The sequence below is a fragment of the Fusarium tjaetaba genome (assembly GCF_013396195.1).
Source record: "Fusarium tjaetaba strain NRRL 66243 chromosome Unknown NRRL66243_c0000008, whole genome shotgun sequence".
NCBI lineage: Eukaryota > Fungi > Ascomycota > Sordariomycetes > Hypocreales > Nectriaceae > Fusarium > Fusarium tjaetaba.
Genome location: NW_023501204.1, coordinates 116,284 through 141,796, shown reverse-complemented (window position 1 = coordinate 141,796; position 25,513 = coordinate 116,284). Strand labels below are relative to the sequence as shown.

General features: G+C 48.0%; 10 protein-coding genes across 10 annotated transcripts; 6 read left to right on the top strand and 4 right to left on the bottom strand.

Annotated features, from left to right (window-relative positions):
* Positions 1–104: 104 nt before the first annotated feature.
* Positions 105–2,424, top strand: FTJAE_162 (transcriptional regulatory protein pro-1; the record flags this gene model as incomplete). Its single annotated transcript, XM_037347728.1, has 4 exons — positions 105–135; positions 362–1,162; positions 1,217–1,273; positions 1,493–2,424. The coding sequence occupies 4 exons, from the start codon at positions 105–107 to the stop codon at positions 2,422–2,424; spliced, it is 1,821 nt and encodes a 606-aa protein (XP_037212765.1).
* An 894-nt stretch (positions 2,425–3,318) lies between these two features.
* Positions 3,319–4,655, top strand: FTJAE_161 (ornithine aminotransferase; the record flags this gene model as incomplete). Its single annotated transcript, XM_037347717.1, has 5 exons — positions 3,319–3,444; positions 3,505–3,697; positions 3,754–3,907; positions 3,963–4,144; positions 4,198–4,655. 5 exons carry the CDS (start codon positions 3,319–3,321, stop codon positions 4,653–4,655), a joined length of 1,113 nt encoding a protein of 370 aa, XP_037212764.1.
* Positions 4,656–4,994: 339 nt separating this feature from the next.
* Positions 4,995–6,540, bottom strand: FTJAE_160 (succinate-semialdehyde dehydrogenase; the record flags this gene model as incomplete). Its single annotated transcript, XM_037347706.1, has 3 exons — positions 4,995–5,129; positions 5,186–5,578; positions 5,626–6,540. The coding sequence occupies 3 exons, from the start codon at positions 6,538–6,540 to the stop codon at positions 4,995–4,997; spliced, it is 1,443 nt and encodes a 480-aa protein (XP_037212763.1).
* Positions 6,541–8,903: 2,363 nt separating this feature from the next.
* Positions 8,904–10,876, bottom strand: FTJAE_159 (putative modin; the record flags this gene model as incomplete). Its single annotated transcript, XM_037347694.1, has 2 exons — positions 8,904–9,745; positions 9,796–10,876. 2 exons carry the CDS (start codon positions 10,874–10,876, stop codon positions 8,904–8,906), a joined length of 1,923 nt encoding a protein of 640 aa, XP_037212762.1.
* An 857-nt stretch (positions 10,877–11,733) lies between these two features.
* On the top strand, positions 11,734–12,769 carry FTJAE_158 (uncharacterized protein; the record flags this gene model as incomplete). The annotated part of the gene is made up of 2 exons (XM_037347683.1): positions 11,734–11,831; positions 11,920–12,769. 2 exons carry the CDS (start codon positions 11,734–11,736, stop codon positions 12,767–12,769), a joined length of 948 nt encoding a protein of 315 aa, XP_037212761.1.
* Positions 12,770–12,785: 16 nt separating this feature from the next.
* On the bottom strand, positions 12,786–15,613 carry FTJAE_157 (beta-mannosidase; the record flags this gene model as incomplete). The annotated part of the gene is made up of 7 exons (XM_037347672.1): positions 12,786–13,523; positions 13,603–13,838; positions 13,889–14,319; positions 14,381–14,684; positions 14,738–14,999; positions 15,051–15,426; positions 15,480–15,613. The coding sequence occupies 7 exons, from the start codon at positions 15,611–15,613 to the stop codon at positions 12,786–12,788; spliced, it is 2,481 nt and encodes an 826-aa protein (XP_037212760.1).
* Positions 15,614–16,237: 624 nt separating this feature from the next.
* On the top strand, positions 16,238–18,022 carry FTJAE_156 (heterokaryon incompatibility het-6; the record flags this gene model as incomplete). The annotated part of the gene is made up of 1 exon (XM_037347661.1): positions 16,238–18,022. One exon carries the CDS (start codon positions 16,238–16,240, stop codon positions 18,020–18,022), a length of 1,785 nt encoding a protein of 594 aa, XP_037212759.1.
* A 903-nt stretch (positions 18,023–18,925) lies between these two features.
* Positions 18,926–21,179, top strand: FTJAE_155 (thiamine repressible s regulatory thi1; the record flags this gene model as incomplete). Its single annotated transcript, XM_037347651.1, has 4 exons — positions 18,926–18,938; positions 18,996–19,194; positions 19,260–20,941; positions 21,172–21,179. The coding sequence occupies 4 exons, from the start codon at positions 18,926–18,928 to the stop codon at positions 21,177–21,179; spliced, it is 1,902 nt and encodes a 633-aa protein (XP_037212758.1).
* A 209-nt stretch (positions 21,180–21,388) lies between these two features.
* Positions 21,389–23,195, bottom strand: FTJAE_154 (sugar transporter STL1; the record flags this gene model as incomplete). Its single annotated transcript, XM_037347640.1, has 5 exons — positions 21,389–21,620; positions 21,676–21,695; positions 21,750–22,185; positions 22,232–22,921; positions 22,975–23,195. 5 exons carry the CDS (start codon positions 23,193–23,195, stop codon positions 21,389–21,391), a joined length of 1,599 nt encoding a protein of 532 aa, XP_037212757.1.
* A 523-nt stretch (positions 23,196–23,718) lies between these two features.
* Positions 23,719–25,464, top strand: FTJAE_153 (transcriptional regulatory moc3; the record flags this gene model as incomplete). Its single annotated transcript, XM_037347629.1, has 8 exons — positions 23,719–23,747; positions 23,796–23,824; positions 23,871–23,899; positions 23,958–24,582; positions 24,629–25,108; positions 25,164–25,270; positions 25,319–25,364; positions 25,442–25,464. The coding sequence occupies 8 exons, from the start codon at positions 23,719–23,721 to the stop codon at positions 25,462–25,464; spliced, it is 1,368 nt and encodes a 455-aa protein (XP_037212756.1).
* Between the last annotated feature and the right edge of the window lie 49 nt (positions 25,465–25,513).

Below are 25,513 nucleotides of genomic sequence, written 5' to 3'. Positions count from 1 at the left end.
TTTTGGGATCCCGGGTCACTTTCTTTACCCCGCAACGCCCTTCACTCCGCGACTTCAATTCCACACACCTCTCCTAATCCATTTGTTTGCAGAGCAGTCTTATCATGCAGCGACCAGAAATTCGCTCACGACAAGGTGCGTTCAACAAGAAGGATATTTATATATATAATTCTTACTTTCGCCATCGTCTTGACTCAATCTTAGTTATATAACCTGTAGTCCGAGACAACGGTCCTTTGTTTTTGTCTCAGTGCACATATCGTGACCTGGCTAATCGATTCACTAGGTTGCCTGACTTGCAGGAAGCGTCATAGGAAATGCGATGAGAAACGGCCTGTCTGTACACTCTGCCAAAAATCAGGCCGCAATTGCGACTACGCAAACGAATTCCGTTGGGCGCCCGTCAGCGATGCGTTTGTTGTTCCTGATGTTTCGTTCAACGGAGGTACCAAAAGGGTTAATCGAGACGAGAGGCAAAGACCGGCCCAGAATGGGGGTCGACAACAGCGTAAGCGTGGCCGATGGCAAGATTCACATCCAAGCGATAGCAGCGGCCAAGTCTTGGACCAATGCCAAAACGAAACCCAGACTCTCGATCAAGGTGAAAGCCCAAACTTCGGCACGGCGCCTTACAATAACGACAACCAGCTACGTTTAGGAGGCAGTGAATATCGAGATGGGGCTTGTTCTAGATCTGCAGCAACTTTAGATACTTTGCACACGTCTATGACCTCCATCAGCCCTGCCACTACACACCAGCAAATGCCTTCACTGCAGGATTTTGAAGGTTTGACTCAAGGGAACCGCGACGTGAGCTTATATTTCGACGACCTTCCAAATATGCAGTTTGACAGCAACTGGTTCAACGCATTTATGATTGGTCAAGACCTTACGACATTATCCGCCCACTACGAGGATCATGTATCAGCTACAGGCGACAGCATAAGCGAGCAATCGTTGATGAACCCGAACAGTGTCCAGTTGGACTCTGTCCCAAGTGACGGTGGCGCGTCGCTGGGAATTATTGAACGCGATTATGGGGTTGATGGATCAAACTCTAGTACCAATCCCGTATTTGGTATCACCAAGACCTTTGAGCACAGATTAGGACCGCTCACATCAAGCCTTACCACTTGCACTGAGGAAATCGCTTTCAACTCCTGTAAGTTTTTAAACTCTGTCGTCGACCTACTAAACTTACATCATCCCTTCACAGTTATGACCGATGCGTCTCCTCGAATTCCAGCTCTCGATAGCCCTGGAAATCCGTTTCGTGAGCTTTGCAGAGTCTCCATCTCATATCCACTGCTCTTACATACATTCCTGTATGTGTCGGCTGCAAATATGTACAGCTATTGCAGAGGTGACTTGAGAGTTATGGAAGAGCGTCGGTCACAAGCTCTGAGATCGTTGCGGAGTATGGAACGATTTCTCCGAATTTTTAATACTTCGGAAGAGTCGTCTTTATCCATAGAGAATCATGCGTTTTCAGTCTTATCCCTGAGAGAAGTCACCCTTGCAGCATATGTCATTCACATCGCTTCGGAGGTTATGACTGGTAGCCTCACGACGGACACACATCTTCTAAATGCATTCAAGTTGGTGGTTGAACTACGATATATCGACAAGATGCCTGACGGATTCTATTCTCGCTTTTTAGTGCAGCGATTTGCCTTGATTGATATCATCATGTCTCTCTTGAGGCGCCGGAAGCCCCTCGCACCCGAATCTTTCATCTTGTATCAGCAGCATGAGGAAGCTGATGTATCTGAGCCGTCCTTTCGCGAACTGACTGGCTGCCCTCAGCCTGTACTTTCTTTTTTGGCGAAGATATCGATATTGGCAACTGACGTTGAGTTGGAGAACGACGTACGGCTCGCTCAAACGTATCAACTCGAAACGACTATGCGAGACTGGGGATCACGAAAGTACCCGATGCCGCTGAATATAGCTCCTCGATCAAACAGCCCTGTGTCTGTCACTCCCTCCCAAGATGACCATCTAAGGACCCTCAATGCATGCTTTTACTGGATGGCGCACCTTCTCCTTGCCCGGCGAGTATTTATGGATCCTACAACGTCAAGTCGGGTTCAACTTTACCGAAAGCATCTTTTCTCTCTTATTGATAGACTCCCTCCCGGCTGTGGGCCAGACTCCTCATTGCCAATTCCATTTTATATTGCTGCGCGAGAGGCTATCGTACCTCGGGACCGTGAATGGGTGCGCCAAAAGCACGATGAGATGATAGCCATATATCCAGATCGTTCTAGAGAGCTTATGATGTCTTCGACAGAAGACATTTGGAGTATGAGTGATGGGGAATATCATGACCTGGTGCCCAAAGGGCCTTGGGACTTCCCTTGTATGGATGATGATATGAACATCCGAATGAAGGACTCTCAAGCAATGCATTTTATAATCTAGCAAATACCTATTTGAAACGGAATTTAAGCCGGTAAAGATATCTTGCACTGGTGAACAGTTTCTTAGCACCGGTTTTAAGCTGACATTGGAATTCGCATGGCAGTTCTAAGTGCATCTATTAAACGAGGCAATTACTATTGAACCTGTTTCCAATGGCCAATAGGGCGCTCCAAACCTCCAGACTGTATGGCAGATATCAACCATGAATTGCTGCAGGCTCTGAGTGGAGTATAGAAAAACAGCTTAAGCCCAAAATGGAGATGCGTGCCGCATCCTAAAATGGGTATAATGCTACAGACTCCCCGCTCTTTCGTAACCTTCTCAACGAACAGAAGGGGACGGGTTCGTTCCCGGCTGTTGCTCCGGTCTGCGAACCGGTTCCACAAACTGCTCTTGATTGGGTTCAGACGAAGTTTTGAGAGTTTAAGTCACTTCGGGTTCCGAGTCTTGCCTTTCCCACCATGGAAATGCGAGCCGTAATCGTAGCTTATCTTAGGCAATTATGTTGGGTAGCCGGTATACTGCNNCATCACGCGCCTCACACACGCTGTAATCAGGCGCTAACTGGATATGCTCCAGCTGCCCGGCGGCCATGGATAAATAGCTCCCGTAAGACATGGGGTGTCCTAGCAGCAGCAATAAGCAACTTCTTACAGTTGCTCCAGACTATTTGCACCATGGCTCCATCTGCAACCAGCCCTCAGTTACCTACCAGCAAACTCAACAGCATACCCGTGCTGTCCGAGAAAACTGCGCGCCATGTAGAGACTTGGTCCAAGCACATCAGGGGGGGGGTTTCCAACACTACCGGTTGCTGTTGAATCGGCCAAGGGTCACACCATCATCGATGTAGATGGCAAGGAATATATCGACTTTATTGGCCAATTTGCCGTCATGAACTTTGGCTATTCTCATCCCAAGATCGCCAAAGCAGCTGCGGACCAAGTCCACAAGATGCCGCTCAGTGGAACGGCTTACATCAGCCCGTTGTACGTGGAATTCGCAGAGCGGCTCACTAAAGTAAGTAACGACAGAATAACAGCTAAGCTTTCTTGAGATGGCAAGTTCTAATCCAGTTAGAAATTCGGGTTTGACTCAATTGCGACCATGCTGAGCGGATCTGAGGCAGTGGAATCGGCCGTCAAGATCGCACGCAAATGGGCGTATCTCAAGAAAGGGATCCCGCAGGACCAGGCTCATGTTCTCACTGTAGATCAATGCTACCACGGCTTGACCCTGTCTACCATGCCCATGGCCACAGCTTCCCACAAACGTTGTTTCCCCCATTTGTAACTTACAACTTCCTGTGCTGAAACCCATGGAACGCAGATTTCGGACAACATCTTCCCAACATTGGACCTTACGCTCCTACAAGTGGTAAACTTGTTCCTTTTGGGGACATAGAAGCTTTGAGAGAAGTATTTGAAGACGATGGCGAGAGAATTGCTGCGCTTTTCGTGGAGCCAGTCCAAGGTTGGGCGGGGTTAGTACTAAACGAACAGTCAAATCTAGTGCCCAATCGCTCACCGTTCTACCAGAACCATTGTTCCTCCCAAGGGCTACTTGAAGGGTGCACAAGAATTGTGCAGAAAGTATAATGTCCTCTTGGTTTGTGACGAGATCCAGGCTGGGTATGGCCGAACTGGAAAAGACCTTTCCTTTCACCACGAACCGGAGCTTGAGCCTGATATGGTGACAATGGCCAAGGGCATCACGGGAGGTTGGTCAAGTTCGATTTACTCACAATTATGATCCTCGACTAATCTATTATAGGATACTACCCCCTGTCTGTCATTATGGGCAAGAAGCATGTCATGGATTTGGTAAACAAAAACGAAGTTCTTTCAACTTTTGGAGCTTCTCCTATTGCTCTCGCCACGTTAGATGTCCTGGAAGACGAGAAGATCTCGGAGCGTTCTGAACGTCTTGGAAGAGTTCTGGAGAAGACGATCCAGGAGCTTAACCCGCCACATGTAAAAGAGTTTCGGGGAATCGCGCTTTTTCAATCTTTGGTTCTCGATCAGAGTGTACCGGGCGTAACCCCCCGACGAGTCCAGGCTCTCGCTGCCCATCATGGTGTCCTTGTCGGTATTGGTGCGGATCGTTTGAGATTTAGTCCACCGTTGACAATTACAGAGGAGGATCTAGTTAAAGCTCTACATGTTATTACTCAGTGCTTGGAGGATGTTACGGCTTTGGGAGACTTTGCTGGGAGTGAGTTACTTAACTAGAAGGCTCCGAATATAGATACAGAGCATGGTACTCAAAGTTCCATCCCTGTGAATCCGTGTATAAGTCCATAGATCAGCTGTTTTGTTTAACACGAAGTCTATACAAGAGCGGTGTTCTAACTTCTCGCGGTCCTCCTCCTTTAACACCACATCACGACAATGTCATCATGTTCCATGCTAAGAGGAACAGGAATTACACCCAGCTTACGAGACCTCTAGGCCATCAAGCACGCCTTGTCATGTATCATATTTGTTCAAGTCCCAGCTAATATAGAAAACATCTAAATACGCGACGTAAATCTAGCACTTCACATTATTCTTCGTCGCCCATCAAAACTATCACATCACTGTTAAAGTTCCGGTTTTCTCAACGAGATACTCTGCTACAGCAACATCTTTGCCGCTTTCTTTTCCGTAGCCAGACTGCTTGATGCCACCGAAGGGACTCTCTGCTGCAGAGCCATTTCCTGTATTCTACAGTATGTCAGTTTCTCGTGGACAGTAAAATTGGAAAGACTGCTGCTACTTACTAGGCCGATCATGCCTGCCTCCAGATTTTCAAACAACCTCCACAAGCGGTCTGAGTTCTTGGTAAACACATAGCTTGCAAGACCGAGGCTGGTGTCGTTGGCCCACTTGACGACTTGTTCCTCTGTTTCAAACTTGAAGAGGCCGCAAACGGGACCAAATGTTTCCTCTTTAGCCATCTGCATATCCTGTGTCATTCCAGTAAGAACCACTGGCTCCATAAACTGGCTGCCATCTCCCGAGGAAGACAGCATAAGAGGTTTTCCTGATCCAGTTCTGAGCTTAGCGCCGTTTTCGAGAGCGTTCTTGACCTGTAATTCAGCCTTTTCAGGACCGGAAAGCGTAGTGACAGCCCCAAAGTTGTTGGTGGGGTCAGCACCATGACCAGTCTTGAACTTGCTGGTCCCCTCAGAGAAGGCAGTAGCAAATTTTTCGTAGATACCGGCTTGAACATAAACTCGATTGCCGTAATACATGCTTGGCCCGCATTCCTCCACTTCAATGCCATGATCTGGCCGATTGCTTGGCCGATATCAGCGTCATCAAAGACAACAACGGGACAGTTTCCGCCAAGCTCCAGTGTGCACTTTTTAAGACCTTGAGCGCAAAGACCAGCAACAATTTTTCCCACCCTAGTGCTGCCTGTAAAGGTCACCTTAGCGACTAAAGGATGAGTGCATAAAGCCTCGGAAAGTCCAGGAGTATTTTCCAAAGAGGTCGTTAGAACATTGAATGTGCCTGCTGGGAAACCAGCTCTGGTGGCTAGATCTGCTAGTGCCAGGCAAGACAGAGGCGTTTCGGGTGACGGTTTGACAATCATAGAGCAGCCGGCAGCAAAAGCTGCGCTGGCCTTCCTCATGGTCATGGCAATGGGGAAGTTCCATGGGACCAGAGCGACAGCCACACCAATAGGTTGCTTGATCGTAAGCACTCTTCTTTCTGCATAGCTGGACGCCCCAATTATGCCCTGGATCCGTTCAGCTTCGCCAGCAAACCACCAAGCGAAGCCTAGAGAATAGTCTCCTCGTGCTTCGGCGAGAGGCTTTCCAGTTTCATATGTAATAAGCTTTGCAAGATCTTCTTTAGACTCACCGATCAAGCGATGCCATTCTAGTAATAACTGGGCTCTTTTACGTGCAGTGTACCCTCTGTACTCAAGAAAGCCTCTATAAGAAGATTGGACTGCGTTGTTGACATCTTCAGCAGAATTGTCAGGGCAGGTAGCCCAATCAATGCCACTACCAGGATCAATGATGACAAAGGTTTGGCCAGACGCTGCTTGAATCCGTTCTCCGTGGACGTATGATGCTTCGTGGAGAAGATCCGGGTTGGAAAGTTTGAAAAGTCGCTGCATCATGTTGGAGCGTTGAATTGAAGGTCAGTGAAGACCAAGATGCGCAGAAGGAGTGATAAGCTTTGTGAAAAGGTCAAGATTTTATGTGTTATGTACGATTGAGACTTGTGGCTGAGAACCTCAATAACCTTTGAGAAGTAGCACAGACTGGCGGTATAGCTTGTGTTTATTGCTCAGTTAAATACCTGCTTGGAAAGATCGGAACGGGCATTCTTAATAACATTTAGATATCCAATACGTTCCACCGGCAAGTAGCCGGTTCTTTGACAAGTGAGACTTCATCATCGAAGTAAAGATGCGTTTCGCACTTCCTCAATAGGTATAGTTCACTAATGAGGTTGCAGCACACGGAAGTTGGTGACTCGGCAATACATCACCGAACACATTTCATTCCTGACCAAGTTCGGCTTTTCCTCAACTACTCAAGCTTTCTAGGCTAGAAGTAATGCCATAGGTCTCCTTAAAAGTGATTTTGCCACCAGGACTATCTAACAGGGCACCTCTTGAACAGCCGAAGTTCCACCCTCCGCAGCAGGACAACCGCCAATACAACCACCACATCCACCGTTGATAACCTTGGGGCATGCGCCGCAAGGAGGCGAACCGCTTGCATAGAAGCAGTTGTAGCATTTTGCGCTGGCCATGGCGAACAGACCAAAGAAGAGACCGACAGCAGATAGCTTCATTGTATATCTGTGTTGAGTCTGGTGGTGCTTTTAGTACTAATCCAGGCTGCGTGATGTCTATTCTTTATGAACCTACCTTGGAAAGCCGATTGATTTGTGAGCTGGTAGAATATGGAAGTGGAAGAGTCCCAATTGTAATCCTGTTGAGCTGATGGCGAATTATAAAGAAAACTTGTCAGTAGATATGGCTGGGCTTTTATAAGCAGTTCTTCTAGTACTATGCCATGTAGTAAGTGATTAGCGGTAACGTATTGCTGCAATATAACGCGACCCACCTTATAGCGAGGTATGACCTGAGCGTCTTGGCTCTTGTTCTTTGCGTTCCAATCAGTTTGCTACTGACATGGTAGTTTTTGAGACGAGTCCACCTCAACTCCATCTTGTGGACTGACTCTATGATCCTGTTTTGTCCCTGTCTCGTATCGATACAGTAATAGTTTTCATGTAGTATTTAGACGTACTTACCGACATTTCCTGGTCTGAGATAATGACTCGTAAATGTCTCCATAGATCGACAGTGCAATACGCGTCGTAGTATCGCAAGTGGCCCAGCATGAGGTTTGTCTGAACTCTAATCAAGGCAACCATTCCGTCGGGACTTTGCAGTAGGGAGTTTGCGTTACAACTAGTGCGAGTTAATCATCTATCATAGCGGACATAGCAGTATCTGGTCGTCTCCTGACTCGTGGTTTGGCTTAACTGTAACCAAAGTAGGTATCAGAACGATGCACTAATAAATAAATAGGACGAAGGCCAATCGCAAAAACGCATTGATCAAGCCGTCAGGGTGAGAGAGCCAATAGTTCAGGGGTCCAAAGCTTAATTCAGAGGCTAGTTACGCACTTCCGTAGGTGTCAGACGTAATAAGACCAGTACACAGTACCCCGTACTAATAGAGGAGGGGCCGAATTGATGATCATAGTTTCTCTATCGTACGATTGCTCTATGTAAAACCGTTGCCGAAATTAGCCCCTTCACTTGGAACTAAATGATGCGCGATTTATGTATGATTCCAGTAGAAGGGTCATGTCATTGGCGAACACTGCGAGAGCTTAAAGCATGGCTCTTTACTGTAAGAATGCTTTTTGCTGACTGCGGCATCAACATCTCAAATGTCTGCCCGGTCATTACTAATCAATATGCCGTCTTCCTTTCAATCTTCACTGACCTTGGTAATTTCGGTATCATTCACACATGCAACAAATTGACTCCAGGTTGGGCTTCACAGGAGTTATGGATCCGATGGTTAAGATGGCCAAGGGAGCTGTAGCTATGTCTACAAAAGACACCGAGGTCTCGTGTTCGAAGCATGACCCACATACCAAAAGACAAAAGTGTAGCCAGCACGGACGTCTGCTGAGCTTGCCTCAATGCCCAAGAGTCAAAATCCATTATCCTTGACCCAGTGGACCTCTAAGATCCATTAATGACCCTCGGCTCTGCCGAATCTACCGGTGCAAAAGTGATAAAGGTACATTGTACGCCCTGTCGATGGCGATTGTAGCCAGGTAGGTATCAGCGACCACACAACTTACTTACACACTGCAATAAATAGGTTCTTGATACAAGGAAGCAAAGCTATTCTGGTCATTTCATGAGGTATCTAGACGCTGGGCGATTCCGTTATAACACATCGGTAATACAAACTATCCGTTCAAAAGCATTCCGATTTTGCCGCTATCAGACAATATAAACAGGGATGCGGCTCGCGTATGCATCGCTTTTACTGATGTGAAGATCCATTTTGTGGAAGTCGTGCAGTTGTAGCCAGCATAGCATGCGGAACATGAGTACGCACCACGCCTCGTTGAGCTCCTTGTCCCCGAACCTTGCCCCGTGCTTGGGGCGGGTTGTACTCATGTCATCTTCTGAGACAAATGAATCTTTTCTTGCCTTCATGCGCTTGCTTAGCAGGCCCTGTTTGCTGAGATTCCGGACGACGTTTTGTCGAACGCGATCAAAATACATTTGAACAAGGAGAGTCTCTTTGTCTTCGCCTGGTGCAGAATCAATGTCATGAATGGTAATCGGCGCGTCGCCAACAGCTTTATCGTTTTCATCGTTCTTCGTGGTTTCGTCGACTTCGTTCTTCTCGTGTAGGATACCCATGACCTCTTGAATATGCATACGCACAACTCTCTTGATCATGGATAATCCATGTTTCTTCATTCTGCCAAAGTACTCATCACACAATTCGACTCCAGATCGGAGATTGTTGAGGTGATTGACCAAGTTTGCACCATTAATCTCTTCGCCAAAGATATCTAGCGTAGATCCTTCTGTCCGTAGGAGCGGAAACTTTTCATCTGCTTCTGCCCACTTGAGGATTTTGCTTACTTGCTCGCTATCCTTCAAAGCTGCCTCATGGAGAGGCCTCAAACAGTTGATGTATTCCGCCATCAGTGCTGAAAGAGAAAAGGAGCTGGGATCCCAGTAGAACACAGTAGGGTTTGGAAGCATACGGAAGACTGTGCCCTTGATATGAAGCATTTCACCGACCATGCCAAGAATTTCGAACGGAACTGCTCAAGGTCAGTTTTCTCTTGGACCAACCCAGTAGAGTGCAACTTACCCGCAAATAGGTGAGTGTGGCGTGCTTGGTCAGGCTTTCGGAAGTAGTTGACTGTGTTGATATCACATCCAAGCACCACAAGCGTTTTTGCAATCTCTGCCAAGCTTCCCAATTGAAGACTCTCTGCTCCCTTGGCCTCGTCGGCATAGACCTTCTTCTCCTGGTTGAAGATCGTTGGGGCTATGCCGAAGCATAGCTGCTTGACGTTGTAGTTGGGGATCACACGGTTCTTCTCGAACCAGGTTGGCCCTTGCTTCTGAAAGTTGAAGGTGATACCAAGACCATCCGTGTATGAGCCATATAGAACAAACCCGTTACCTTGACCGCGATATTGGTCGGTATTGAGATCAAACTTCCTCCAATGGATGCCCAGCATTCCTGCAATCTCTACGAGATGCGATATTGTGGTTGTGGCATATGGTTTGGCAAAGTCCTTGGGCATGCTATCCCACGTACGCCTCTTTCTCTGCATACAGACGACTAGCGAGTGATGAGCATGAGGCTCTTCTGTATCAATCGGTGGGCGAGGGCCAGCCGCCTTGACCCACTCAGCGGACTTTTTGCCTTGCCACTCGCGAGACTCTTTCTCCATTCTGACAATAGCCATGAGCAAGCCATACCAGGTAGCTTTCTCATTATCAGCCGTATGGATGATTCGCTGCGTGCTCTGCTTGTACTCGTTGTCGAATTCCTTGACGGTATCTGTGTATTTAAAGTTATCGTTACCGCCATCAAGGCGAATGATCTTTTTGCTTTCGTCCTTGGCGAGAGCATCATCTCCAAGTGGTCCCCTGGTGTTGCTGGGCTTGGCGACAAAGATGACTGGAGCCTCGAACTGGACCTCGAAACGGAACTCGGACCAGATCATCCGGCGCCGGGTAAATTGTGCCCATTTACCTATGACGGCTTCACTGCATGATGAGAAACCGGTCGCTGTGGCGAGATACTGCTGTAGCGCCTGGAGAATTGCAATGACAAAGGCCAAGACGGAGATGACCAGCGCAACCACGGCAATAATGAGCTCGGTGTTGTCGTCACTGCTTCCGCCAGAGCTCGGGTCCGGTACAGCTGTTGAGGACATTTTGAAAGCTGCAGTATACGTCTTTTGTCTTGATGAGGATGGTCAGATCAGAGTCCTTATGATGTCTCAAGTTATTTTTTTCTTGACGGCCAGCGTGCTTACCCATAAATCGATGGCTGGAGAATCTGACTGACGCGCTAAAAAGGGGCAACTTGGTCCAATTACAATGGGTTTGTTATGATACACAGGGGTTGTGGTGGAGAAGTGCTAAATATAGACGCTTAGTCTGTAGGGTAGTGAAACTGAGGAACCTCGAGTAGAAAAACCTCAGTAATAAAAAGACTTAGACATATCGCGATAGATTTAGGGGAAACCTCAAATAAGGGTCTATATATATTAGTTCAGCAGGCAAACCAAAAAGCGGAGGCAGAAATAATAGAACTTCGTTTATATATATTAAAAGATTAGATCCTAGTTATACTCACAGTTGCCGGGGTTAGGGCGTAAAGAATTTAGATAAGACTTGTACAGAAACCTGGAACCGAAATGTCAAAGGAGCAAAGTCTCAACTTCAATAATCCAAGAGCTGAAATTTATATTTGCCACTACTTGGCTTACTAGCATATGAGGTATGGTTCGGGAATTTCCTCTATTGCTGTCAGTTGCGCAACGACTCCGTACCCCAGGCCCAGTACTCAGCAAAAGATGTGGGGAGGGGCCTGTTGTCATTTGCGGGGAAGCGATAACGTCGGCTTAGGGCTGTGGATCTACTTTTCAGGATTAGCCAATAGGTTACACGGAAACACAGCCGTCTCTATTAGCGGGAATGACTCATGGCTCATTCTACCAAATGGTGGAGTAAACCTCTTTTGTTATTACTGTGAGTTCATTGCTGAAAGCTCTTCTCATCTGTCGCCATGTCATCGCGCTCGACCGCCATTATCTCACACGGCGAGATTGATGCAAATGCTCTTGAAACGTATGGCAAAACTGGAGATGTGTTGCTCCGAATCGGGTATGTGAGACTCAGTTGAACAGCCCCTTATCTATCTATCTATCTGAGCCTTTGTCTGACAAGCCACTAAAAATTACCATCCATATAGAAACGGCGGTGCAGGTGCTACTGGCTTGATCAAAGAACTTGCCCAAGACTACTTGGAGGCTCGACGCAACCATGGTTTGATTGAGTGGATGTGTAACCACTCCCGCAACACGCAGCTAGCGCTACTGAAAGGGTTCATTGACTTTGCCTTGACTTATGAACGCGACCAGGAAGCTTTAGCTCAGGCCGAAGGATGGTCATACACGGCTGGATGCGTATTTCACGACCACTTTTGCCTAGCCGGGCCCCTTACAGACCCTGCGGGACTGGCATCCGCAGACTCATTACCTAATGCTTTCGAGAAGATCGCTGCCTCGGGCAGCCTATTTCACAGCCGTGTCGACCATTCTGCAACTATGTGGAAAGAACGCGAAATCTGGTCTCTGACTGGCCGGGAGCCATGGGAAGACCAAGCGTCAACATCATCCTGGTACAAGACAAGCATTCTATCGCCACCAGAGGCTCTTAAAGGGGCTGATGCCGCTGGTGCCTACTTCCTAATTGATCGGTCAACAGTTTTGCGACAGACTGGACTTGGCACCATTTCCAATTCTACCATCTTCTTCGAGCCAACTCACTCAAAGGATATTTTGATGAACAGTTGCTATGCTTCATTTTCACCAGATATGGTAAAGGCGGATATCCCTGCGGCACGCCACGTACGCGGATTTTTCTTGTACCTTGTGTCGCCCCGAGGTCAGGCGGTGATTCGTGACTATGGCATCGCGCAGACAGGATTGCCTCTGTTCGCTCCTGTCGAAGATGGTGTCGCGTTGACGCGTTTGCGCGGAGGACGCCCAATTGGCGGCAAGTGGGTAAAGGACACCGAGTTGTTGAAGGCAAGATTGTAAATATAGAGAGGTCATCCTAATGGAGGTATCTATATGTTGGGGTATCCCATAGCGTTCTACTTCCCCCAACCTTTATAGTGACAACTTCGCCCGGGATGAGATCTACACAGTTGTCCTCCAAAGAAACACCAGATACCTCTTTAAAGACCAGGCCCTTGGTGGGTTTGCTGGCCGTGAGCCGATATCCATCTGATCCGACCTGGACCTCAACGCCTCTATCGGAGAAGTCAAGATACTTAAGAGGTTGAGGCCAATCGACGTCTCGAGAGACACAAGTGTCACCCTGCATAACACTGACGGATATGACATGTGGCTCATCCGTTGCGTTATCAATCTGTCCAGTGAGGATATCAGTTGTACCATTTGGAAGCAAAACCACGTTGCCCTTTACGATTTTATCCCTGATGTCCCTACCAGTACTGATTGAAATGAAGCGAATTTCAACAGTGACAGTTACCTCCTGCTGATTACTACTCGCAACCCAAACCTCAAACGAAGAAGTCTTCGCTGGCCTGGCATGAACAACACTCCAGTCATGGTGTTGCCGTTGGATGCCGGCAGCGATGGGTTTGAGAGCTCGACGAATAGAATAGTAAGCTGGCTTCTTGGTGAGGAAATAGTCGACGATGGACCATGAGATGGCGGGCCAGCAGTCGTTCATCTGCCAGACCAGAACGCCGCCGCATCGGCGATCATCACCCCATTGACGACGCCAACTGCGGTACGCAAAAGTCATGGCTTCGCTTTGGCAAAGCTGCGTCAAGTATATGTGCGACTGATGAGGATGAGGGGTCAGCAATAGAGCTAGGCTTTTGAAAAAGGAGAAACCATACTTCAAGGTCTGGAAGAGGACGAAAATTCTCCACTACGTAAGTAGCAATTCGTCGTTCGTGGCCATCTGCCTTATTGTGAAAATCCATCATCTGAGACTGTGGAAAGCGGTCGCTCTCTTTGGTAATGCAGTGCTCAATCGTCGATAAGGCTGGAAAAGCCTCCATGCCAAACTCGCTGTTGAACCTGCCACCAAGCCTATCAAACACCTGGTATTTCTCCTGTGTGCCATGCCAAACTGTGGAGATGTCAGTGCGTGAGCAGCCGGAAGTCTTTGCCGTCACCTACCGTTCCACTGATGGAGATCTCCAGTAGTTTTGTCAGTCGTGTCTTTACCTCCGGAAAATGGGGACCCAGGCCAGTATGCCATCCCTGGAGATATCTCACTGACTACCTCTGGTAAAAGATACTCGTAGTAGTACCGAGCAGGAAAAGAAGTCTTGAGCCAAGAAGAAGGATCCTTGTCCTCTGGATTGTACTCCAGACCAGCCTGCTCTTGAACCTGGTAATCCTCATTGTTGCCGGCGTAAACCACGACGGAAGGATGATGATGCAGTCGGCTGACGTTCTGCACTGCCTCCTCGCGAATCGATCTTATGAGCGCTGGCCCCACAGGATAGTTTCCACAGCCAAACATGAAATCCTGCCAAACAAGAATGCCCATCTCATCGCAGCAGTCATAGAAAGCATCGTCTTCATAGATGCCACCGCCCCAAACTCTAAATCCCATTGTGTCAGTGATTCTGCACCGATATATCAGACTCATCGATTTCCCCTTACCTCGTCATGATCTGATTGCCTTCTATCATGAGCTTTAACCATTCCCGGTATTTGGCAGTGGTGATTCGAGGTAGAAAGTTGTCGGCAGGAATCCAGCACGAGCCACCACAGAAGATGTCGATATTGTTAATTCTAAAAAAGAACGATTTGCCATGGGAGTCTCCATTTTGAACAAGTTCGCTTTTCCGGAAGCCAGTCTTTTTGGTCTTTGCATCGAGCTTCTGACTGTCTTTGAAGATACTGACACTCACGGTGTACTGAGACTGATGACCGTATCCAGCGGGATACCACAGCTTCGGTTGATCTAATCGGTAGATGTTAGTATTTAAAACTTGGAAAAGCGCGTATGGCTGGTACCTATAGTAAATGGGATAACTAGGTCGTCGCTGGAAGACTTTGCTGCTGCTGTACTATAGACGACATTGTCTTGGAACTGGATTGTGACATTTGCCGTGTCATAATTCCCTTCAACATCGACTTCAACTGTGCCCTGAACCTTTTTGAGGTCTGGAGAAAGCCTGTAATTGATGAGGAAGTCATTTACGTGGGCAGATGAAACTTCAAGCCAGACTGGTTTCCATGGACCTGCAGTGTTAAGCACGGGACCCCAATCCCATCCCTATGTATTAGTTTAGCAAAAGGCCTCTTGCCTTCCATTCATGGTACATACCCAGTGATATTGGGCTTTTCTCACAACCAAGCGTCCGGCCTCTCCATTGAACAGCTCCCACCGATGATCAGGATATTGTTTTGTGATCTCCCTGGCCTTAAGTAGTGCGCTGTCAAAATCGATGCTCAACACATTGGTCCCCTCGTCAGAAAGCTTGTTAGTGATATCCACACGGTGGCTAAGGAACATATTGTCGCTCTCGAGTATGACAACGTCGTTGAGCTTGACTTGAGCAAAAGTATCAAGACCCTCGAAGATAAGATACACAGATCTACCGTTGGCAGAGGGCGAGCTAAAGGTAGTGCGGTAAACCCAAGCGGTCTCTCCAACCCACTCGACTTCGAGCTCATTCATATCGAGAAATGGATCAGGGATGCTAGAGAGGTCATCGATTAGCACCTGGGAAGGTGAAGAAGACTGTGTACTAACATTCCATTCTCGATCAAGTCAATGTGGGCAACTGTCGGCACTCTGGCCACGGGTTTCCAAGCATCAAGGCCATCTGTTGCTTTCTTGAATGACCATCCCTTCTCAAGCAACGTTCTTTGTGCCATGGGAAGCATCATGATCAGGGTGCCAAAGACTGCTTGTTAGGTTTGTTTATCGATAAGAAAGGGTGCCAAGGACGTATAAATGATCTCTGGTGTTTGAGTCTTAATATCGAATTTGGACGCTGGGAATGATGATAGTTTTTAATGCCTTTGCTTGTGAGCTGCTTAGAATAAATGGTATGTTTGGCATTAGTTATGGATACGATCGCATTTGATCGGAGCTACCAATCTCCGTGCTAGTTGCCGAATTTTGATACGGGATTAAGGCATTCATGAGCCGCGGAATGAGCGCTTCCGTCTCCGATTCTGGACTTGCCTTGGGGGGCAAGAAAACACCGGACCTTAATGCAGGGCGTCAAAATAAACTCAGCAAAGATTATCCTAAGGCTATACTAAACTTAGACTAAGTTACCTAAGTATTATTATCACTTAGGATCAAGATTCTGAGTTTTCTTTCCTCCCTAGACTTGGTCCAGGCTGCTCACGCTGTACCCCACTGAACACCAACAGACATTCCACACTCACAGTTCCAGAACAGGCTAAAGTTATCCTTCCCTGGCCCCACAAACCAGTCCTCCCCGCTCTTTCAATTTTTGGCTAAATCCTTATGGCTCTGCCATTTATATCTAAATCATTATGAATATTACATATCCCCCTCTCTTTGGGAACTACATCCGGATCTTGGATGTCAATTTTAAAGGAGGAAATTCTAAGCCTATCTGCAACTTCAGGGTAGTGCCTCTCGACGACCCTCCAGAATACACCGCTATTTCCTACTGCTGGGACAATTCAGCAGACATAGCGAGAATTGAGTTTCACAATGGCGACTCTCTCCCTCTTAGCCAGACGCTGCTGGATCTTGTTAGCTCTTTAAAGAAAAAATCCTCAATGTTCACTGTCTGGATCGACGCCATTTGCATCAACCAGCAAGACACAGCGGAGAAGGAGTTCCAAGTTCCCCTCATGGGAAAGATTTATTCTCGGTCCGCGGAAGTCTTGGTTTGGCTGGGCAACAGTGATGATGTTACTAAAAGTGCATTCCGTTTCATGAAACGAGACGAAAATGACATCGAGACTACACCAGAACCTTTGGTCAGATCAACCTCTTTTTACGATAAATTTCGGAGTTTATACCGCAGGCTCTCAAGACCCGATTGGCACGAGACTGATGAGTCTGGACTGGAGAGCATGCTACTTCTACTTCAACGCCCATGGTTTCAAAGAGTGTGGGTAATTCAGGAGGTTGCTGCAGGGAAGAACATCCAGGTGGTTTGTGGTGAGGACTGCGTAGATCTGAGCCACTTTTCAGATGGCGTTTCTGCTATTTGGAACTCATTTGTTGGCTTAGGTCGCTATCAAGACGATCATTCAGCCATCCTTGGGTTTTGGTGTGTTACCAGGATGCTTGATATACGAGAAGAATACCAGAAGAAGGCGCATGAGGGAGAAAGTGGAGTATGCTATGAGACTCTCCTTCAGGCTGCATATCATTGCCAAGCGACAAGGACCTGCGACAAAGTATTTGCTTTTCACGGTATTGCGGATAACCGACCAGTACCAAAAGCGAATTACAGAATCACTGAAGAGCAAGTTTTCATTGCTACAGCGGAAGCACTCCTTTGCAATGGGGAGTCCCTTGACCTTCTAGCCCTTTCCTGGATGGGTTACATGCGGCAACATTCCAACATACCGACTTGGGCCCCCGATCTTCGATGCCATGCCTACGATGAGCCACTTGTTCTTTGCGATAGCGCAGGCTGGGATGCAGGCGGATGCTTGATAACATCACCAAAGATCGATACTGAGTCACCACGTCGGCTTCGACTCCATGTCAAGCCAATCGATACAATACACGTTATCTGCCCCCCGTTCGCTTCCTGGGTTGTAAAGCAGCAGCGAGAAGCAGTCAAATCTGTTCTGGCACTCAGAACACGACTAGCGGGCAACCTTTCCATGGAAGCTTGGATGGATAGATTAGCTGAGTCTCTCATTATGGGTCTCGATATCGACGACAACCGGCTGAGAGTCGGTATGCCAGGATGGGATGAGCACCGCCGGCATTTTGATGAGTGGCTACGGTGGGTACAGTCGAGCTCGCGACAAAAGGATCTTCAAAAAATTGAGTCCAATAAGTACCACCGCATAATAAGGCCCCGTATAGACACAATGAAGGCATTCGCAACTAGCCAAGGTTTCTTCGGTATTGGGCCAGAACCTACCATGCAAGGGGATGTTGTGTGTACAGTTCCGGGCTGCCGAGTACCGCTTGTACTGCGACCTGACCCATTAACTGCTGATGAAGAGATGATATCTTCTCCAGTGCAGACATGGACTCTTGTCAGCTGGTGTTATGTCGATGGATTAATGTTTGGCGAGGCTAAAAACCTAGATAAACCGGTTGAAGACATACTGCTGCGGTAAATATATATGTTTATAATATAAATATATAAAAAGTACCATTGATAGTTACTTAAGAATGAGCCAGTAGTATAGAACAAATTCTCTGTATGTGTCTTGTACTTCGCGATAGATCTGCTGCCTAATGTCCTTCATACAACTCGGCCCTTCGAATCTCCAGGTAATGGGCACAAAACGCTGCCATTTTCCAGATTCCAGGTAGTCCTTGAAACGGCTAGTTACGTCTAAACAATAGTGGGGAAACGCATCGTGCTGACTATGGTGTGTGTAAAGCTGGGGTTACAGTGCAGCAGTTCGAAAACTTCAGGGATACACGACGAGCTTGTTTGCACGGAGGAGGTAACTGTGCTGAAAAGCCCTGTAATGTTCCATAAATATGTGTTGGTTGAGTGAAAGGAGAGAGAACAAGTTGTCTCAGGTGTGTATGGTCAATTACTGTCAAGAACTTAATACATGATCTGACCAAGAAAAGAGATTGTTAAACAGAATGGATTGAATATACAACCTACTGCTACTGCTCTCGGGTAAGTGGAGAGCCTTTGATGTAGATCCATGTCGTAACCGAGGCTAAAAGTAGCTGCCTAGTCCCAATCAAGCCTCGGATGCTATCATGCCGCTCCTGTCCTGGCTAGCAGCTGTCCCCACTAACTTCTGTCGACGTTGGAGTGCAGTTATTTCCCCAGATTTTCAGAATCACCCACGTACGGAGCACAATACGCCGCACTCCGCATTTGTACCACGTGTATGTGATGAGATTGGGCCATGCTCGTAAGACATGCAATCTTGCCACTCCGCGACTCATATTTGCCATTTCCTCACGTCCAGGTTGGTAGCTTTACCTTCACCTTTGCCCATTCGAAGTTGTTCAAGTAGAACAACTAGTGGTGCCCCGCATCTGAGCTCACCATGTTCTCTACCTGTGAGTTTGGCTATCTCTGATCATAATACTCTCACTAACTGTTGCGTGTTTCAAAAGTCCAGGGCTTTGTTGAGCCCTCAGGCTCCGGGTTACTTAAAGAGCCAAAGCCTGCGCGAGGTCTCCATGCATGCGGTAACTGCAAGCGGCGAAAGATACGCTGCGACGGCCGAAAACCTTGTAACCAGTGCGAGTCGAGGGATTTGCAGGCAAGATGCGTCTACACCCAACAAATCCAACGTGTCGTGCCTTCAAAGAGGTCCGTCCTCAACTCAATTGACAAGAGTCACGCTGTCCATGGCACAGCTCTAATCATCGTAACAGAACACTAGAGAGCTTATCCAAAAGTCTCAAAGAACGCGACTCCATTCTAAATCGCCTTTTCCCGAATCACAGGATTTCGGACTTGACCTCGCTATCAGACCAGGAGCTTCGTGAAGCCATGTTACGTGGACGTTCGACTGATAAAGTCTTGCCGTCTCCTTCGGACAGTACCCCTCAACAGTCTGTTACTCAAGACTCACAATGGGACGAGGAGAGACGTGAGCGAGACCCCTTACCTGCTGAGGCTGATGATGTTAATGCACTGTCTCTGCCGTTTGACCGACAGGCGTCGTATCTTGGCATTTCTTCCATCAGAGCAGCGCTTGCAGCTATGCTTCATGTTCGACCTCAGTTACGTGGTTTGCTAGCCTCCCGCCAGACAACCATCAACAGTACCAACGCTAGACATGAGGAGGTTCGACATTGCTATCATCCCTCCAGGCCCTTGTCAGAATATCCTCGCATCAAATGGAGCAGCAAAGGACAGGCACTAGTTGATGCATACTTCCAGCGGATCCATATCTTTACCCCAATGATCGACGAAACCTCATTTAGAACGAATTACCTTAGTAGTCAACGTCAGGACTCGCCTTGGCTTGCTCTCTTGAATATGGTCCTGGCCATGGGCAGTATCGTATCTAGTAAGTCCAGTGACCGGGATCATTGCAAGTTCTACACCGCAGCCATGAGACACCTCGACCTCAGCGCCTTTGGAAGCAGTCGCATCGAAACGCTACAGGCCCTTGCTCTTGCTGGAGGCTACTATCTTCACTATATCAACCGACCCAATAGAGGCAATGCAATTCTTGGTGCGGCCTTTCGGATGGCGAGTGCACTTGGCTTCCATCGAGAGCCTTCACAACAGGACGGAGACGGCGATCAATTTGAAGCAGCAGAAGTGAGGCGGCGTACTTGGTGGTCTCTTGTTTGCCTGGACACTTGGACCACCACGACTTTGGGTAGGCCCTCTTTTGGTCGTTTCTCTCCTTCCATTGATATCCAATTGCCCAAGCTCTATCTCGATGGAGAAGAGGAGTATAGGCAAGACATGGGAATGGCGACGCTTGTTGAGAACATTCGCTTTTGCCGAATTGCAACTGAGATACAGGATAGCCTAGCCGTAACCTCAGTTCTCAACGCGGAAGACCGAAACCGGTTCGATGAGGAATTGATAAATTGGCATAGTCGCCTGCCCTCCATCCTTACCGATGATATAGACGTTGATGAACCGATTCGTCTTGCTCGGTGCATTATGAGATGGCGATACTGGAACTTGCGCATGCTTCTATATCGTCCAACACTCTTGGACGCTGCAACTGGCCATCTAACGGAGCTGGAAGTCGACCACAGCGCCATCGAGAAGTGCCAAGAGCTTTCGAAGAAAGCCATTGAAGATGTAGCCAAGACGTGGCTGAGCCATCAGATGTCGGGATGGAACGCAGTGTGGTTCCTTTACCAGGCTGCCATGATACCTCTACTTAGCATGTTGTGGAAACCTCAGAGCGCTGCTGTTCCTGAGTGGCGAAGTCAGGTACAGACCGCCTTGAGGCTCTTTGAGGAGATGCAGGATTGGTCATTGACCGCGCGTTGTAGCAAAGGAGTTGTGAGCCAAATCTTTGAAACAAGTTGCGATTTGATGCGCCAAGGAGAACAGTCTTGCATTGAACCAGACATGAACGGTCGTGAGTGCTTAGATCAGGATTCATGTTTATGGTCGAATGGATTGGAGGTGGATGATGTTTTAAACATGCTCTGTCAAGATTGGTCATGGGATGCAAATTGCACGTGGGTCCAAGATGGGTTCGTTGATGTATGACATTAATAGTCACCAGAACTAAAAGTACATTTATATTCTTGCTAGAGCACGACTTGGAACAGTCAAATGTCCATATAAGCTTAGACCATCGTGCAGAGCGTTAAAGGGGAAAATCTATTACTAACTAAGCTATATTACCAAGATATTGTATTGTAGCTATGGGGATGACTGCTACGTATACGGTTAAGCTTTAGTCTGTAAACACAGGCAGTAAATGGAAGACTCCACAATGTTCCATTCCCATAGCTATTTCAGCCCGTACGACTCTTGCTAGTTAGCTTCTAGCTAGATGTAGCATAATAAAGAATATGGCTTATACAACCTCGATATGTGATTCAATTGACTTGTCCTGCGTCATCGAGTTGCTCCCGATCTTCCCTTCATTCAACCTTTCATGCAAGAGAGCTGTACGCTTCGCGAATTCTTTCTCCTCGTCCCAAGTGAATGGGCTCTTACTAGCAAAGAGATAGTCAACCTCTTCCAATGTACGGCCGGCAGTTTCGGGGAGGAAGCAGTACACCAAGGGAATGTATGCAAACATAGCACTGGAGAAAAGGTCAGTAGCCAATTTCAGCTTCGAGCAAGTCGAGGGATACTTACGCTCCAAACACATAGAAAGTCTGCAAGCCAAGTCAGAAATGAGAAGTTCATGGGTAGTTGAGGCACGTCCATACCTTTTCGTCAATGCCTGAAAACATAATAGGCACCAAGAGTGAACCTCCACCGTAGCCCACAGCCCAACCAGCCACGCCAAATGCGTTTCCCTTGGCTCGGAGCCAGGTGGGAAAGATCTCGGTAGGATAAATGAAGGGGATCAATAGCCAAGAAGAACTGAAGATCAAGAGGTAGACAAAAACCATAGCTGAAGCTGCTGTGCCGTACTGAACAGCCTTGTCTGGGTGGTTAACGGATCCCCGAAAGAGGCCACCGATGATAAACAAGGTAATACCGAGTGCTACAGCACCCCAGTAAAGAGTTCTTCGGCGACCTACCCTATCGATAGTAAAGGCCGCAATGGCTGTACCCAAGATACCAACCAGCATCAGTAAACCGGACAACCAACCGGACTTGATGTTGTCAAAGCCGGCTGTATGATAGATGGTTCCAGAACTTCAATGCAGTTAGCAGCTTGTATCATTATCAAAGAATGACTTACTATATGACCACGGCTGCGATTCCAGTGCCATACTGCATGAGCACCTGGAGCCAGAAGGCAAGCTGGATGCGGCGGCCAAGATGAATGTCTCCGGATCCGATCCCGAAAAACATCTTGAAGTAGTTGGTTTTGGCGAATTGAGACTCCTCTTCTACTACTGTCACAATCTCTCGATATTCCTTTTGCGCCGCGGGATGCTGGGAGTCACCATCTCCCCGCAGCTTGGCAATGATTTCCAATGCTTCATCACGTCTGCCGGCTTTGACCAGCCATCGCGGGGACTCCGGGACCAAGAGGCTCAGTATCGCCAGGGACACTACGGGGATGATTTGAATTGAAAATTCAAACCGCCAGCGAAACTGTCCACCACCTACCTCAGTGAAGGATGTGCCAAAGCCGATCCACGCCGCGAGGGCGATGCCAGAGAAGTTGGCCAAGAATGTTAGGGCGATCTGCTTGCCTCTGTGTGATGCAGCAGAAAGCTCGGCTGTCCACATAGGCGCAATGACGAGGATGAAGGCCACACCCATGCCAGCGACGAATCGTGCACAAAGCATGTGTGCAAGGTTGACAGCAGAGGCTTGTAGGATAACCCCGGCCATACACCAGAAGCATGCCATCCACATACCCTTGATACGGCCGTAGTTGTCAGAGAAGCTGCCCGCCCAAAAGGCTGCGAAGAGAGAGCCACTTTTTAACATCAGTTGCCGTTTCTAATCAAATAAACCCAAGGGGACACATACAGATAGTATACGGCGGCAATCCCGCCCTGGAGCATGGGTTTGACGACTTCGTCCTTATCGTTTGTGTATCCCATACGTCGCCCGAACTCGGGTGAAACAGTGACAGCGCCCATGACGCCCTGACTGATGCCTTCGTAGGAGATTGCGACAGCCGAGGCAGCTGTAACAAGTCTGAGCAACTGCTGCCCAGACATGGACTTCCAGCTTTGGCGATTCCACATGATGCTGATGATTGAAGGTCGTAAGGTCAACACAGTAGTAAGTGTAGTTATGTGTCAAGGCAGTATTGGTTATGTTTTGGTGTCGCCAATTGGAAAGGTTCTTGTGATGTTCAAGATCCCCCCATTATATCTATTTCTTTTCCCCAGAGATTGCAAGTCTAGACTGCTCCAACCCCGTGGGGATTTAGCCACAGCGCGATGCGGAGAACTTGGTACGGAATTCTTAGTGAGGTTTTTCTTCGTCTCGAATTACCGGTAATGGTTAGTTCAAAATTTGTGTCTCCGATTTTGTGTCAACATGACGTTAAATTATTAGCCTGTGATGGGCCCGCAATGACACCAGTGGGAAATATTGAGCGTAGATGCGGGGATGTTGCACTAGTAAACTCAGCATAAACGGGTCGTTCCACTCCCCCGGAACCTCTCGTCTCGAATCTCTGCTTTTTTTCGCCTCGAATTCCTTGTCTGCTTCTCGTCTCGACATCCTCCCTTACATCTGCAATCAGAGGACAGCTCGGGTAACATGGGTCGGCTGCGATCTCGTAACGGCTGGTGAGCCAAATGAGCAAATACTCTAGAATAATAGTTGACATGAAACAGCCTTACGTGCCGAGAACGTCGTGTGAAATGTGCGTCTTCATGGACAGAAGAAAATTGGCAACACTGACATCACAGGTGATGAGACGAGACCTACTTGCGGGGTGGTATGTTCAGCATACTGAGATATTTAATCGACAAGAGTGTGGAGCTAAGTGAAACTAGTGCCTTAAGAGGAATCAACAGTGTCGCTGGGACAGTCCATCCCCTAGGCTCAAGATAAAGCACTACCGGCCAAAGAAAACGGAACATCCAGTACATGCTGAGCAATCCCTCCATCCTCCGGAAGGAGATGTTCCCTTGGCGGAAGGGGACTCGCCACCAGTCGACACTCTACAGCAGCCGGATTCAAACTGGTACCCCGAGACTCTGACATCGCCGACTTCAGCGGCTTCAGTCCTCGGCCTCAGTCAGCATGAATCTCCAAGCCAGTACAGTGGCGACTTGACTATGGGAGTACCTAGCATAACCCCTGCTCCTCCTTCGCCAACACGCCAGGAGGCTTTCTATCTGCATCACTTCTCCACGCACGTGGCTCAATGGCTCGACTGCACGGATGCATCACGACAGTTTACGCTCAATGTGACTGTCCTGGCCAAGAGCTCACCCATTCTTTTATATGCTATTATTTCTTATGCCGCTCGCCATTTAGGTGACAACAACACAGCTGATGAATTCCAAGAAAAGTGCATTGTCCTTCTCATTCCCTTGCTCAGTACCGAGACCATTGCCCACGATGAGACCATCCTCTGCGCCATAGTCATATTACGCGTATGCGAACAATTGAGTGGTAAGTCCCATTGCGCAGTAACTAACCCTATCTAACCTTAGTACAGTGACTGTGACAGGTGGTGATGAGGAGAGACATCTTGCTGGGTTGAGTGCTTTGCTCAAGGCATCCCAAGGACAACAGGTTGATCCCTCGGCACCTACCCTGTCTCAAGCTGCGTTTTGGGTTTATGTAAGGCAATCCTTCTACAATGCCTGCATCAATCAGCAGCCGCCCAATTTGAATTTCGACTTAGTGTTGGTGCCATCGCCATCCGTCATCCATCGGCAAGCTGTAGATGTCAAGTCAGAGACTGCCTGGGCAAACACCATGACATGGATCTGCGCTACAGTGATGCAATTCTGTTTTAGTGGTAGTGTCTTGTACTCAGAGTCATCTACAAGGATGCAAAGATGGTATGAGTTGTCCGAGGCCGTCGAGAACTGGAACAAGACGAAACCGGGTACGTTTGATCCGATATGGTCTGGAGAACCGGAGCTGGGGGGAGACCCCTTTCCAGAAATTTGGTTTACGGCAGACTGGCATGGTAAGCACAGATAGGAACAATCTCCCCCTAGTCTATGGAATCTGATGGTGATCAGTCATGGCATTTGGATTCTACCATCTAGCCAGGATGCTTTTAAAAGTCTACCGCCCATCGCCACGGTTCGCCATTCGGAACATCCGCCGAACCTTGCCGGACTCTGATGTGAGTTCATGGCTTTTAGAGTAATGTGCCTCATTGACATCACTTTAGGAGTCTGTCATGGAGCATGCCCGAGCACTTTGTGGAGCATGCAAAGGTTCGCCGGGAACTGTGCCGTCACTTATCACATTATGCCACTCTACGTTTATTTGTACGTTGTACTATGTTGTCAAGATTCAAAACTGTCTAACCTATGAAAGGGGGTCCATTGATGACAGACAAGCGGGAGCAAAGAAGCCTGATAAC